The sequence below is a fragment of the Fistularia commersonii genome, chromosome 25 (assembly GCF_037954325.1).
Source record: "Fistularia commersonii isolate RoL2024-O1a breed Wild chromosome 25, RoL_Fcom_v1.0, whole genome shotgun sequence".
Taxonomy (NCBI): domain Eukaryota; kingdom Metazoa; phylum Chordata; class Actinopteri; order Syngnathiformes; family Fistulariidae; genus Fistularia; species Fistularia commersonii.
The window spans coordinates 12,792,435-12,806,173 of NC_141308.1; the positions used below are offsets into that span (position 1 = coordinate 12,792,435).

The 13,739-nt window shown below is 44.4% G+C and overlaps 1 protein-coding gene across 1 annotated transcript; it reads left to right on the forward strand.

Annotated features, from left to right (window-relative positions):
- The first annotated feature begins 116 nt into the window (after window positions 1–116).
- Window positions 117–10,845, forward strand: LOC147219359 (myosin-7-like). The gene is made up of 38 exons (XM_086172637.1): window positions 117–262; window positions 758–966; window positions 1,051–1,194; window positions 1,281–1,437; window positions 1,535–1,562; window positions 1,651–1,762; window positions 1,884–1,976; window positions 2,237–2,300; window positions 2,588–2,686; window positions 2,774–2,877; window positions 2,957–3,095; window positions 3,194–3,312; window positions 3,396–3,545; window positions 3,632–3,802; window positions 4,420–4,729; window positions 4,814–4,887; window positions 4,976–5,181; window positions 5,272–5,395; window positions 5,477–5,613; window positions 5,721–5,976; window positions 6,072–6,314; window positions 6,392–6,568; window positions 6,652–6,797; window positions 6,883–6,973; window positions 7,055–7,444; window positions 7,553–7,679; window positions 7,748–7,866; window positions 7,932–8,128; window positions 8,206–8,389; window positions 8,469–8,634; window positions 8,708–8,832; window positions 8,923–9,231; window positions 9,314–9,517; window positions 9,600–9,896; window positions 10,032–10,136; window positions 10,226–10,321; window positions 10,438–10,572; window positions 10,728–10,845. The coding sequence occupies exons 2-38, from the start codon at window positions 766–768 to the stop codon at window positions 10,746–10,748; spliced, it is 5,820 nt and encodes a 1,939-aa protein (XP_086028763.1). The 5' UTR covers window positions 117–262; window positions 758–765; the 3' UTR covers window positions 10,749–10,845.
- The last annotated feature ends 2,894 nt before the right edge of the window (window positions 10,846–13,739 follow it).

Sequence of the window (13,739 nt, forward strand, 5' to 3'; positions counted from 1 at the left end):
CCTGTTGCTGCCGCCTCTGCCTTCCCCTCTCTTTGCTCAGCCAAGCTTATTGTCCTCTTGTCCACAAGGTGAGCAGCAAATGACAGCCGTGGGCTCTACCCAACCCAATTTGGAGAATGCTTTTTGGGATGTACAACCTGGATGCCATTTCTCTGATATTCATCCCCATATTTGGCAAAGTAACACGCTTTATTAACGGGCTGGAGGGCTGGCATCAGCTAATGGGCCCATTATTTCTCTTGGTGGAGGTTGACATCTGAAGGTAAGCAGGACTGTGAGACTGGATGACAATATATGTACTTTTTAAACTTCTAGAAGAGTTTATAGTGTGGGTGAAAATGTTACTGTGCCTGTTTGTGACTTAGGGTTAGGGTGGGTAAAGTTGCTTCTCTCAAAATTTAACAGGAGTCAATTTTGTTTTGCTTGAGGTTTGGTGTTGAAGTAGCTTAGGACATCTTTGCACGTTGCAATGACAAACCTTTTACTGCCTCGTCATGCAATAACTTAAGCCTGTTTCAAGTTCACTCATAGATGTTAAACTCAAAGAGGTCAAATAAATAAAAGGTATTTTTTAAAATATCCAATTTGGTATGGGGATACAAAGAGTGAAAAAAAACAAGACTGTTTGTCTTGAGTCTTTTATAAACTCTAAGAATAATTGTTGCCTATGTATATGTCTTGTAGGTCACATTATTGGGATATAATCCTCTGTATGAACAAAACGGCCGGCTGTTAAAAATATCCTAATTCTTACCAGTCTCAAAAATGGGTGACGCTGCAATGGCTGAGTTTGGGGTAGCCGCTTCCTTCCTCCGAAAATCTGATAAGGAGCGTCTGGAGGCGCAAACGCGTCCCTTTGACATGAAGAAGGAGTGTTTCGTCCCCGACCCCGAGGTCGAGTACGTCAAAGCCTCTATAACTAGTCGCGACGGTGACAAAGTCACGGCGCACACAGAGTTTGACAAGGTACACGCTTCACATCATTGTGGTGCCTATGTATGCTCAAGCCATCCGCACGCTAACATCTGACCGTTAAAATCCACTCTGCAGACGGTGACGGTGAAGGATTGCGACGTACACCCTCAGAACCCGCCCAAGTTCGATAAAATCGAAGACATGGCCATGTTCACCTTCCTCCACGAGCCCGCCGTGCTGTTTAACCTCAAAGAGCGTTACGCAGCGTGGATGATCTATGTGAGTTTAGCACGTGTTTGAAAAAAACAAAAAACAAACATTCAAATTTTGAAGCGCGATCTGACAGATCTTCATCCGTCCCTCAGACCTACTCCGGGCTGTTCTGTGTGACGGTCAACCCCTACAAGTGGCTTCCCGTCTACAACCAGGAGGTGGTTGTCGCCTACAGAGGAAAGAAGAGGAGTGAAGCTCCTCCTCACATTTTCTCCATCTCTGACAACGCTTACCAGTACATGCTGGCAGGTATAATCCAAATCTAAGCCTCTGTTTTATTTTGAAAGACTCTTCTGACCTTGCGATTGCTGAAACTGACATGTTCAATTATGTCTTTGACTGACAGACAGAGAAAACCAGTCCATCCTGATCACGTAAGACACGACGAACGAGTTACTCATCAGAAATCAGCCTCACCGCTCGGTCCGGTTCTTCTCCTCAATCCATCTTTCTTCTAAACAGCGGAGAATCTGGTGCCGGAAAGACCGTCAACACCAAGCGTGTCATCCAGTACTTTGCCAGCATCGCTGCCGTGCCAAGCGGTGGGAAGAAAGATGCCGCAGCTGAGAAGAAGGTTCTGCCCTCTTCACTTTTTTCTGAATATTAACCTGGCAAAAATAGAGTTACATTTCTGTCTTTTCAATGAAGCAAAAAATAAGCAGTACCTCCAAAGTTGTGCTTTTGTTACAAATCAGGGCACTCTGGAGGATCAAATCATCCAGGCCAACCCCGCTCTGGAGGCGTTTGGAAACGCCAAGACCATCAGGAATGACAACTCCTCCAGATTCGTGAGTGACTCTGACCAAACTAAGGCTACTTGAACATCATGATTAAGGCAGGGATGTAAAAGAAATGAAATAAACTGGAGCTCATTTGGTCCTGACAACCAAATTGTACACAAAATTATCATTAAAGATCATGCTAATGTGTGTCAAACAATGATTAACAGCAATGAGAAAAAAAATGCAAACACTACATTGCCAAAACGAAAAAAACAAAACAAAAATGTCACCTTTTCACGAACTTTAATGAAGCCTCCTCCTCCCAGGGTAAATTCATCCGAATTCATTTTGACAACCGTGGGAAGCTGGCCTCGGCTGATATTGAAACTTGTGAGTACATTTAATCTAAATATCTGTAGGTCTTGTAAACTTCCACCGTGAGCCAGAGAGATCACGGTGAAGAAGATGCTGGTCCACCAGCAGGGAGAGGGTTCACAGATGATGCACGACTGGATGCAGAAAGGACGTTTGCAGATGGAAAGCCAGATTGCTTTGACGATGGTGGATGGGGATGACCGGTCATTTTTTGGAAAAGATTGTTTTCACATGGGCTCAAGCTAAAGTATGACTCACTGAAAATTTTTAATGATGCGAAATTAGCGTTTTATATCTGACAGACCTTCTGGAAAAGTCTCGTGTGACCTACCAGCTCAAAGCTGAGAGAGACTACCACATTTTCTATCAGATCCTGTCTCAAGTCAAGCCTGAACTTTTAGGTAAAAATAGTATATTTAACATACAATTATTCACATAGAAAGATGAATTTTATCTTGTAATCGAGATTTTTTTTAATATCATTTCAGAGATGCTCCTCATCACCAACAACCCCTACGACTACGCCTTCATCTCCCAAGGAGAGACGACGGTGGCCTCCATCAATGACTCCGAGGAGCTGTTGGCAACTGATGTGAGCCGAGTCCTTCACTCACAGCATCGACCAGCTTTGAGGCAAACGCTTTGAAAAACAAATGTCGTATTTTGTCCAGGATGCTTTCGATGTGCTGGGCTTCACTCAAGAGGAGAAGAACAGCATTTATAAGCTGACCGGTGCCATCATGCACTACGGCAACATGAAATTCAAACAAAAGCAGCGGGAGGAGCAGGCAGAGGCTGACGGCACAGAAGGTCAGAGACTCCCATGCTTCGGACAACTGTATATCAAAATGTTTTTTCCAGAATCTGACCGACAGGCTTTAAGTTATTAATCCCAATGTTCTTTCCAGATGCTGACAAAGTCGCGTATCTGATGGGCCTGAACTCAGCCGACCTCATCAAGGGTCTCTGCCATCCCAGGGTCAAAGTGGGAAACGAGTGGGTCACCAAGGGACAGAATGTCGCTCAGGTACAGCCAACTGAAGTACTGAGAGACTTTTTGAAAGGAACATGCAAAGTTCTTTTTGTTCAAGAGGATTATTTTTCCCCAAGGTCTACTATGCTATCGGTGCTCTGTCCAAGTCCGTATATGAGAAGATGTTTCTTTGGATGGTGGTGAGAATCAACCAGTCTCTGGACACCAAGCAGCCTCGTCAGTACTTCATCGGAGTGTTGGACATCGCCGGATTTGAGATCTTTGACGTGAGTTTGGAAAAGAGGCCTCAAAGATGATGAACTTCAGTGGGCTTTTCATGCCTTGATGATTCTCTCTCAATTGTTTATTACAGTTCAACACCTTTGAGCAGCTGTGCATCAACTTCACCAATGAAAAACTGCAACAGTTCTTCAACCACCACATGTTTGTGCTGGAGCAGGAAGAGTACAAGAAGGAGGGAATCGAATGGGAGTTCATTGACTTTGGTATGGATCTACAGGCTTGTATTGACCTCATTGAAAAGGTGAGTTCATTTTCTTAAATCGAAAAATGTGTAAAGCATTTTAAAATACAGTCCAGTTAAATACTGGTATGCCACCACGGTAAGCAGAAGGATTCATGAGCCTGCAAGAGAAGAGTCAGTTCTTGGATACGTTGTGTTTCAAAAGGGCAAAATCAATATTCATCGGATTGATGGTGAAATGCATTTCAATCAAACTCTTAAATGTTCACAGAAAGTGTGCATAAGTTAAAAAAATAGCAATCGTAACACGATTTGTTGCACACATCTGTTTCTGTTAGGTGGTGGGAAAACACTGAATTTGCATTGCAACAGAATTGCAATAGTTGGGGATCTTGCTGCATATCATTTCCTTCTTAGCTGTTGGGAATGTCACAAACTTTGTGATGAAAAATAGGAAATCCAGCCAGTTCTTTGCCAGCTGTGTTTGAGCCAGCATGGAAATGGTCAGCCCTCCTTTCCATAATATACAATTAACAACATAATTTGGAATAATCTGTCTGGCGAAAGGACATCATTTTGGTTTGTGGTGGAATTACTGATCAGTGTATATGCATGATTGTATGCAAGCCATGCTAACACGTGTTTTTTCCTTTTTTTCCTCATTCCGTTGTACCCAGCCCATGGGTATCATGTCCATCCTTGAAGAGGAGTGCATGTTCCCCAAAGCCAGCGACACCACTTTTAAAGCTAAGCTCTATGACAACCACCTGGGAAAATCTGGCAACTTCCAAAAGCCAAGAATTGTGAAAGGGAAACCAGAGGCTCATTTCTCCCTTGTTCACTACGCTGGAACAGTTGACTATAATATCAACAACTGGCTGGTGAAGAACAAGGACCCTCTGAACGAGACGGTCGTCGGACTCTACCAGAAGTCCAATCTCAAGTTGCTATCCCTCCTATTCGCTGGGTACACAGGAGCCGACTCGGGTAAGTTAAGTTCGTGTCAATTAATGGAGACTAAATTCAAAGTCTAAGAGATCGATCATGTTTGTGATTTCTCTATCCACTCAGCTCAAGAGGGCAAGGGTAAAGGTGGAGGCAAGAAAAAAGGCTCTTCTTTCCAAACAGTATCAGCTCTGCACAGGGTGAGCTTGTGTTTTTGATTTTTTTTTTTTCCTTGAGATACTACAGAAAAAGAATTTTCATCCATTGTTTCCCGCTACACGTTCACAGGAGAATCTGAACAAGCTGATGACCAACTTGAGGTCTACTCACCCTCACTTCGTACGCTGCATCATCCCCAACGAGACCAAGACCCCCGGGGCCATGGAGAACCCTCTGGTGATGCACCAGCTGCGCTGTAACGGTGTGCTGGAGGGCATCAGGATCTGCAGGAAGGGCTTCCCCAACAGGATCCTCTACGGAGATTTCAAACAGAGGTTCGATCTGATTAACGACGGCAAAGTGTCAGAGGTGCAAGGGACTGAGCTGGCACAATTTTGAAGGGTTTCCCTCTACATTATAACCAGATACCGCATTTTGAATCCCAATGCCATTCCTGAGGGACAGTTCATTGACAACAAGAAGGCCGCAGAGAAACTGCTTGGCTCCCTGGACATTGATCATAACCAGTACAAATTGGGCCACACCAAGGTCAGTTTGCCTCTTATCAATGGACGGGAATGCGTATTTAGAGCGGGACGAGATAACAGAGTAACAACTAAACCCCAACAGGTGTTTTTCAAAGCTGGACTGCTGGGTCAGCTTGAGGAGATGCGCGATGACCGACTGGCACTGATCATCACTGGCATTCAAGCTCGATCAAGAGGACTTCTGGCAAGAATTGAATTCCAGAAAATTGTTGAACGAAGGTGAGTGGCCACCGCGGGGCCAAACTCTGTGACGCAAAACATCAAAAGCCTTTAAAACCACTTATCTAGAATGGTTTTGAAGGCTAAGCACAATCTATGTTCAACAGGGATGCATTACTGGTAATCCAATGGAACATTCGCGCATTCATGGGAGTCAAGAATTGGCCTTGGATGAAAATGTTCTTCAAGATCAAACCCCTGCTGAAGTCAGCAGAGACTGAGAAGGAAATGGCCAACATGAAGGAAGAATTCCTGAAGCTGAAAGAGGCCTACGCAAAGTCTGAGGCTCGAAGGAAAGAACTAGAGGAGAAAATGGTTTCTCTGCTCCAAGAGAAGAATGACCTGCAGCTCCAAGTTCAGACTGTAGGTTAAAGTGGTTTCCGTTGTGATAATTCATAGTCAGTTAAAGCCAATCTTCAGTTTTACCTACTCGATGTGCCTTCAACTTTTAATTTCAGGAGCAAGACAATCTGGGAGATGCTGAAGAAAGATGTGAGGGGCTGATCAAGAGCAAGATTCAGCTGGAGGCCAAAATCAAAGAGCTGACAGAGAGACTGGAGGACGAGGAAGAGATGAACGCTGAACTCACCGCCAAGAAGAGAAAACTGGAGGATGAGTGTTCTGAGTTAAAGAAGGACATCGATGACTTGGAGTTAACTCTGGCCAAAGTGGAGAAGGAGAAGCACGCCACTGAGAACAAGGTAAGACATAAAGGAAATACTGTGTTCTCATAGAACAAACGTACAAGTCTGTGATCCGAAAAACCTTCTGGTAAAAGGTGAAGAACCTTACTGAGGAAATGGCTGCTCTGGACGAGATCATCGCCAAGCTGACCAAGGAAAAGAAAGCCTTGCAGGAAGCTCATCAGCAAACGCTGGACGACCTGCAGAGCGAAGAAGACAAAGTCAACACTCTGACCAAGGCCAAGACCAAGCTGGAGCAGCAAGTGGACGACGTAAGACTAGACAAGAGCAACTTTGATTTGTACGAAGCAAATGGTGAATAATTGCATTCAAAACTGTTTGTATCCACCCGCAGCTTGAAGGGTCCCTTGAACAAGAAAAGAAAATACGCATGGATCTGGAGAGAGCCAAGAGGAAGCTTGAGGGCGACCTGAAGTTAGCTCAAGAGAGTATCATGGATCTGGAAAATGACAAGCAGCAAATCGAAGAGAGGCTGAAAAAGTAATTTGTGAAATACAAAATCAAAACAATTCGCACATACTCGATATTGTGTGCTGGCTAACACATACTTATCTCCATCTCAAAGGAAAGATTTCGAAATTAGCCAACTCAATGGAAAAGTTGAGGATGAACAGGCAATGTGTGCCCAGCTCCAGAAAAAATTGAAGGAGTTGCAGGTATGAATTCAAATACAATGAAGAATGTTGTTAGCTCAGAGAGATTTGAGCGACAAAGATTTAAATTGATTTTGGTTCCAGGCTCGCATTGAGGAGCTGGAGGAAGAGCTGGAGGCAGAGCGAGCTGCCCGGGCCAAGGTGGAGAAGCAAAGGGCGGACTTGGCCAGAGAGCTGGAGGAGATCAGCGAGAGGCTGGAGGAGGCCGGCGGAGCCACGTCCGCCCAGATCGAGATGAACAAGAAGAGGGAGGCCGAGTTCCAGAAGCTCCGCAGAGACCTGGAAGAGGCCACTCTGCAGCACGAATCCACGGCTGCGACGCTGAGGAAGAAACAAGCGGACAGCGTCGCCGACCTGGGCGAGCAGATCGACAACCTGCAGAGAGTCAAGCAGAAACTGGAGAAGGAGAAGAGCGAGCTCAGGCTGGAGCTGGATGATGTGGTCTCCAACATGGAACAAATTGTGAAGACAAAGGTCAAAAGTCCTTGTGTGATAGGTTTTTTTTTTTTTCCAATTTACTGCCAGGTACCTTTCAATACTATAGCATTACAACACAATAATAAATTACTTTTCTGTTTTTAGAATAATATGGAGAAAATGAACAGAACTCTGGAGGACCAGATGAATGAATACAAAACAAAGGCAGAGGAGGGACAGCGGACCATCAACGACTTCACCATGCAGAAAGCAAAGCTTCAAACTGAGAATGGTATGCTTTCCATTTCATCTGTGATTTTTATTTTCTGTATCCAAGTGCTCATTTGTATTATATCCTAGGTGAGCTTTCCAGGCAGATGGAGGAGAAGGATTCTCTGGTGTCTCAACTCACCAGGGGAAAGCAGTCTTACACCCAACAAATTGAAGACCTGAAGAGACAACTGGAGGAGGAAGTAAAGGTATCAAGAACTCTGTAGTGAGACATTGGTTGTTGCACCACGAGGTACATATCTTCCCCTTTCAGGCCAAGAATGCATTAGCCCACGCCGTGCAGTCTGCTCGCCACGACTGCGACCTGCTCAGGGAGCAGTACGAGGAGGAGCAGGAGGCCAAGGGGGAACTTCAGCGCAGCATGTCCAAGGCCAACTCTGAGGTGGCTCAGTGGAGAACCAAGTATGAAACCGACGCCATCCAGAGAACCGAGGAACTGGAGGAGGCCAAGTAAGTCAAGCGAACCTCCAGCACAAAGAGCCGATCCAGTGCACAGAACGACCAAACCATTTTCCATCGTGATGCAGAAAGAAGCTGGCTCAGCGTCTCCAGGAGGCCGAGGAGGCCGTAGAAGCGGTCAACGCTAAATGCTCCTCCCTGGAGAAGACCAAACACAGACTGCAGAATGAGATCGAAGATCTCATGGTGGATGTGGAGAGGTCTAACGCCGCTGCTGCCGCCCTGGACAAGAAGCAAAGAAACTTTGACAAGGTTTAACCTTCATTGTTACTTTTGCTCTTAGCGTGGGTCCAACCAAGACTAAGCATCTAAATCATTAACTCTCCCTCAGATCCTGGCGGAGTGGAAACAGAAATATGAGGAGTCTCAAACAGAGCTGGAGGGATCTCAGAAGGAAGCAAGGTCTCTCAGTACCGAGCTCTTCAAACTTAAGAACTCCTATGAGGAATCCCTTGAACATCTGGAAACCATGAAGAGGGAGAATAAGAACCTTCAGGGTCAGTCAGCATGTCTGTTGAATTAACTCAAATATTTCTCATTCTGAAACCTTCGTGCCACATTTGCCCGCAGAGGAGATCTCTGACCTCACCGAGCAAATTGGAGAGAGTGGAAAGAGTATTCATGAACTTGAGAAGATTCGGAAGCAGCTTGAGCAAGAGAAGTCTGAAATACAAACAGCTCTGGAAGAGGCAGAGGTATGACCTTCTAACCAAAGACCGTGAGCAAATTAAAATGTACTTAATCTGCAACAAGTAAAATGATGAATCTTTCGCGTGTCCACTCAGGCCTCTCTGGAGCACGAGGAGGGAAAGATCCTGAGGATCCAGCTGGAGTTCAATCAAGTCAAAGCTGAAATTGAGCGCAAGCTGGCAGAGAAGGATGAAGAGATGGATCAAGCAAAGAGAAACCAGCAAAGAATTGTGGATACTCTTCAGAGCTCTCTCGAGGCTGAGACACGCAGCAGGAACGAGGCCCTCCGTCTGAAGAAGAAGATGGAGGGGGACCTCAATGAGATGGAGATCCAGCTGAGCCAGGCCAACAGGCAGGCAGCCGAAGCCCAGAAGCAGCTGAAATCTGTTCACGCTCATCTGAAGGTACGCTTTATCACACTGAAAAACAAACAGGAGATATAATGATACCGTTTCATTCAATGTACTTCTCAAAATATGTCTCAAGGACTGCCAGCTCCAGCTTGATGAGTCTCTGCGGGCCAGCGATGATCTGAAGGAAAACATCGCCATTGTCGAGAGACGCAGCAACCTGCTTCAGGCTGAGGTGGAGGAACTCAGATCCATTCTGGAGCAAACGGAGAGGAGCCGCAAACTGGCCGAACAAGAGCTGCTGGATGTTAGTGAGAGGGTGCAGCTACTGCACTCACAGGTGAGACACTTCTCCACATAAACTACCTTCAGTTTTTGCCAGCCGGCTGAGAAGTTCTCCATTAAACCATCATATTCAACAGAACACCAGCCTGATCAACCAGAAGAAGAAGCTGGAGGGTGACGCGTCCCAGCTTCAGAGCGAAGTGGAAGATGCCGTCCAGGAGTGCAGGAATGCAGAGGAAAAGGCCAAGAAGGCCATTACCGACGCCGCCATGATGGCAGAGGAGCTGAAGAAAGAGCAGGACACCAGCTCTCACCTGGAGCGCATGAAGAAGAACATGGAGCAAACCATCAAAGACCTGCAGCACCGCCTGGATGAAGCTGAGCAGATCGCCATGAAGGGGGGGAAGAAACAGATCCAGAAGCTGGAGGCCAGGGTGAGTGTCAAGATTCTGCAGAAAAATCATCACAACAAAAAACAACATACTTTATATAAGAGGCAACATTGCATGAGACCTTGAAGAAACTCCAAAACAAACCCTGAAAGGCTGCCTGTCCTCACTTAATAACAGATCAAAGAGCTGGAAAGTGAAGTGGAGCTTGAACAGCGGAAGTCCAGCGACGCAGTCAAGGGGATAAGAAAGTACGAGAGGAGAATCAAAGAGCTGACCTACCAGGTGAGTCTCAATCCACTAAAATTGAAATGACAAACTTACGCTGTAACAGATTTGAAAAATAAAACCTTTCGGTTTCCTTCTGTTAACAGACAGAGGAGGATCGCAAGAATCTCACCCGCCTGCAAGATCTGGTGGATAAACTGCAACTGAAGGTCAAATCCTACAAGAAGGCAGCTGAGGAGGCGGTAAGCTGACTCCGATCCGGTATACAAATACGGAGCCCCTTCTTGGCATTTATAAAACACTGAGATAGCGCAGAAACACAGATGATGTGAGGCGCCTGCCGGTTTCACTGCTGCAGGAGGAGCAGGCCAACACCAATCTCACCAAGTTCCGTAAGATTCAGCACGAGCTGGATGAGGCCGAGGAGAGAGCCGACATCGCAGAGTCTCAGGTCAACAAGCTGCGGGCTAAAAGCCGCGATGTGGGGGCCAAGGTAACTTCTGGCGGCTTCGCAATTGAACTGTGGTTTTATTAAACATGGAAAATTCTTAACTGCATGAAATGTGTCACTGTTTCTCTGTGAAATGAATTGAGCAACCGCCTTTTTAGCTATTCTTGCTGACACTTTTTTCTGTCTTGTACTGAAAGAAAGGACATGATGAGGAGTGAAGCTCAGAGACTGACGTCTTGACCCCGAGGTCCCTGCTGTCGGAGCGACGGCGCCTCCCTATGTGTGATCTGTAGAATAAAGTCAAACTGCATCTCACCCTGCGCTCTGCCTGTTCTGTCACTTTACATATTGATTCAGAAAACAACTTTAGATGGCGTGCCACGTTAAATCCGAAATTACCACCATGTTCTTAAAAAAAAATCCCCAGTATAAATAATAGTTAATTATTTTAGCTGGTTCACAAAATAAAATTACCTGGCGACTGGTGAGGAGGTAATTTTAAAAACAAAAAAAAAATCAGTCTTCTACATAAATTTTGGGATCAAATTGTATTTTACGATGCGTGCTGGTTTGATCAGAAAGGGTGTCGACCTGAGCGGTTTCCTGCTGAAGACCAGTGAATATAGTACTTTTAATTCCTGGGTGTATCTTCCCTTCCTAGATCAATCCAGTTTATTTGAATAACAAAATTAAGACAGACACACACCTGCTTCAACAAGCATTAAAATTAAGTCGGGTCCTGTACGGGAGGCCCCAGAAGAAAAACAGAAATGGGTATAAGATTCAAAAGACATGCGTCAGAAGTAGCTAGCTATAAGCCCTGTCTTTAGTGGAGATGGAGAAACCCCTGCAGACTCACAAGCCAAGATTCTGACACACGTAAAGCGGGAAAATGGCCTGAACTATCACGCTGAGCATCGTACAGTGACTTCTGGTGATTTGTGGGTCTGCACGGCCAACAAATCAACGTGAACATGAGTCTTCTAAAAATACTTCACCAGAGGGCGACAGAGTGTTACTTTTAGAGCTCTTTAGTCAGATGAGCGCATCCTCAAAACAATACACACAAACCTAGCTTAATAGTTTGATAATATATTGAGCTCTTTACTATAGCCTGGAATATTGTACTCAATATTAAGGGCTATGTAATTTCACATTACGGATAAATAAATTATTTATAGTGGGGAAATCACAACAGACACATAATTACATCTGAGGTTATGGAAAAAATAGCATACCACAATCATGAAGAGATATATTTGTGATGTGAATCATTTGCATGGAAAAAAATTGCATGTCAAAACTTGAACAAAAGTCCTTCTAGAAGGAAACAAAGTGGCAACACCGATTCAATCCTTCAATTTTTATGTACTTAAGACATTTGAACTTCAAATGGTCAGAACTTTTGGATACTTGTAAGTGCTTAAAAATTACTTTTGAATTCTTTGATCAAAAGGATTTCGGGTGCAGCTTGTTCACAATGTCTCATTGTCAACTCACTCACTTACATAATTTTATAACTGTTGAAAAAAATGTGAGCACTGCATCTGCAAAAACAAAAACAAAAAAACGAGTCCAGATGTAGATACTTAACTTTTGCACTCATTTTTCTATTACAAAATCATCATCATGCATAAATTGTTTCATATTTCAATGTTACTTGGTCCAATACAGCACATTTATGCTGCAATATAATCTGAAACTCATGCAACATCATGTGTAGTTGAAACTGACTCAGCAGACTCATGAAGGTCATAAAGCATCTCTCACCAAGGATGTCGCTGGTTTCAAACAAAAGCCATGGGTATATTTTAGAAAGCAAAATGTTGAGTGTGAAGGACATGATAACCAAACCTTTGTGTGACTCCGGGGGTAGATATTGAAAGGAATACGATGCCACGATTACAGGGAGACAGAAACATTGAAAATTGTGAAAAAAAATAATGGAGTGATATCAAATTTGCTGTTGGATCTCACTGGAGGGGCGGCAGAAAATGTCAAATACAGAACAACTGATGATTATTTAAAGATGAAAACTGCATCCTTAGATCAATTTATATCCTGAATTAAACAGTTTAAGTGGCATACATGCATAATTGCATAATTAAGGGGAAAATGGTGAGTCCATGGTGCACAAATGAATTTAAAGTCAAATACATTATACCCCGAAACAAATCCCTACCTTTACTCTGCTTTTCTGTGGCGGGTCTGAAGGATCGGAGCATAAAGACTCAAACCTCGACTTGCCTCGGCGCGTCTGAATGGTAGCAAGGAGCAAACACAAGACAAGACAAGGACACAGGGAGGGAGGCAGGGTCCAATACCCAACACCTCCTCAAGTGACCCTTGGTAAATGACAAGAACTAACAATAGAAATCTCGTCTGACGCACACTTGGCTTGGATTTCACACTTAAGAGACATAAGATGCCTCACACCTTCCCTTGTAGGCACATGTGACGGCACTAGTTTGAGATACAAGTACTGTGGACAGCTGGGAATGAGACCTGGCTGCCCCTTCCACGCCTGGAATAGATTAGAGCTAAGTAAAGGAAATCAGGGTTCTGGTCCAAAGTCAAAGACATTATGTAGGATACACTGAAGAAGATCTGTTGACCCACAGCTTGTGTATGTTGACGGTTGCACGTCCCTCAGCCACACGTCCAGCACAGGACCACACGTCCCTCAGCACTGCCAGCAGGTGACAGGGCACACGTACTGCAAGGAGAACCGCTGGTTTCTGTGTTTCTGGGTCAGGTTTGGAATTCAAACATCGCCGGCAATCCTGTAGCACCTGATGTCATCGGTTTCTTGTACAACCCAAATTCCAATGGAGACCCGTGACTAAACCTAAAATGTAAAAACATCGGCACAAAACTGAAAAAAGGACAATCTGTTATGCCCGAGTATACTTGGAATTGAAAGAATGGATTCAAATTTTTAATTCGCATTTTTTTTTCGAATGTCTTAAGGTGAATAAGGGTAGCTGTTTGTCGAAATGTAGCATACAATCATAGACCAGTGTCTTCTGATGTGTCTCATAATTCACCTGGAACTGACTTCAACCCTTTTTCAATACTAAATGAATCCTATTTACTCTTTAATAATTAAAAAGAATATTAACACTTTGAACCATCTTCACTTGTTTGATTTACCTCTGAGCCTGCAGTGGAAAAGGTCACTGTCCATGGTGCTTACCTTTCTCCTGACT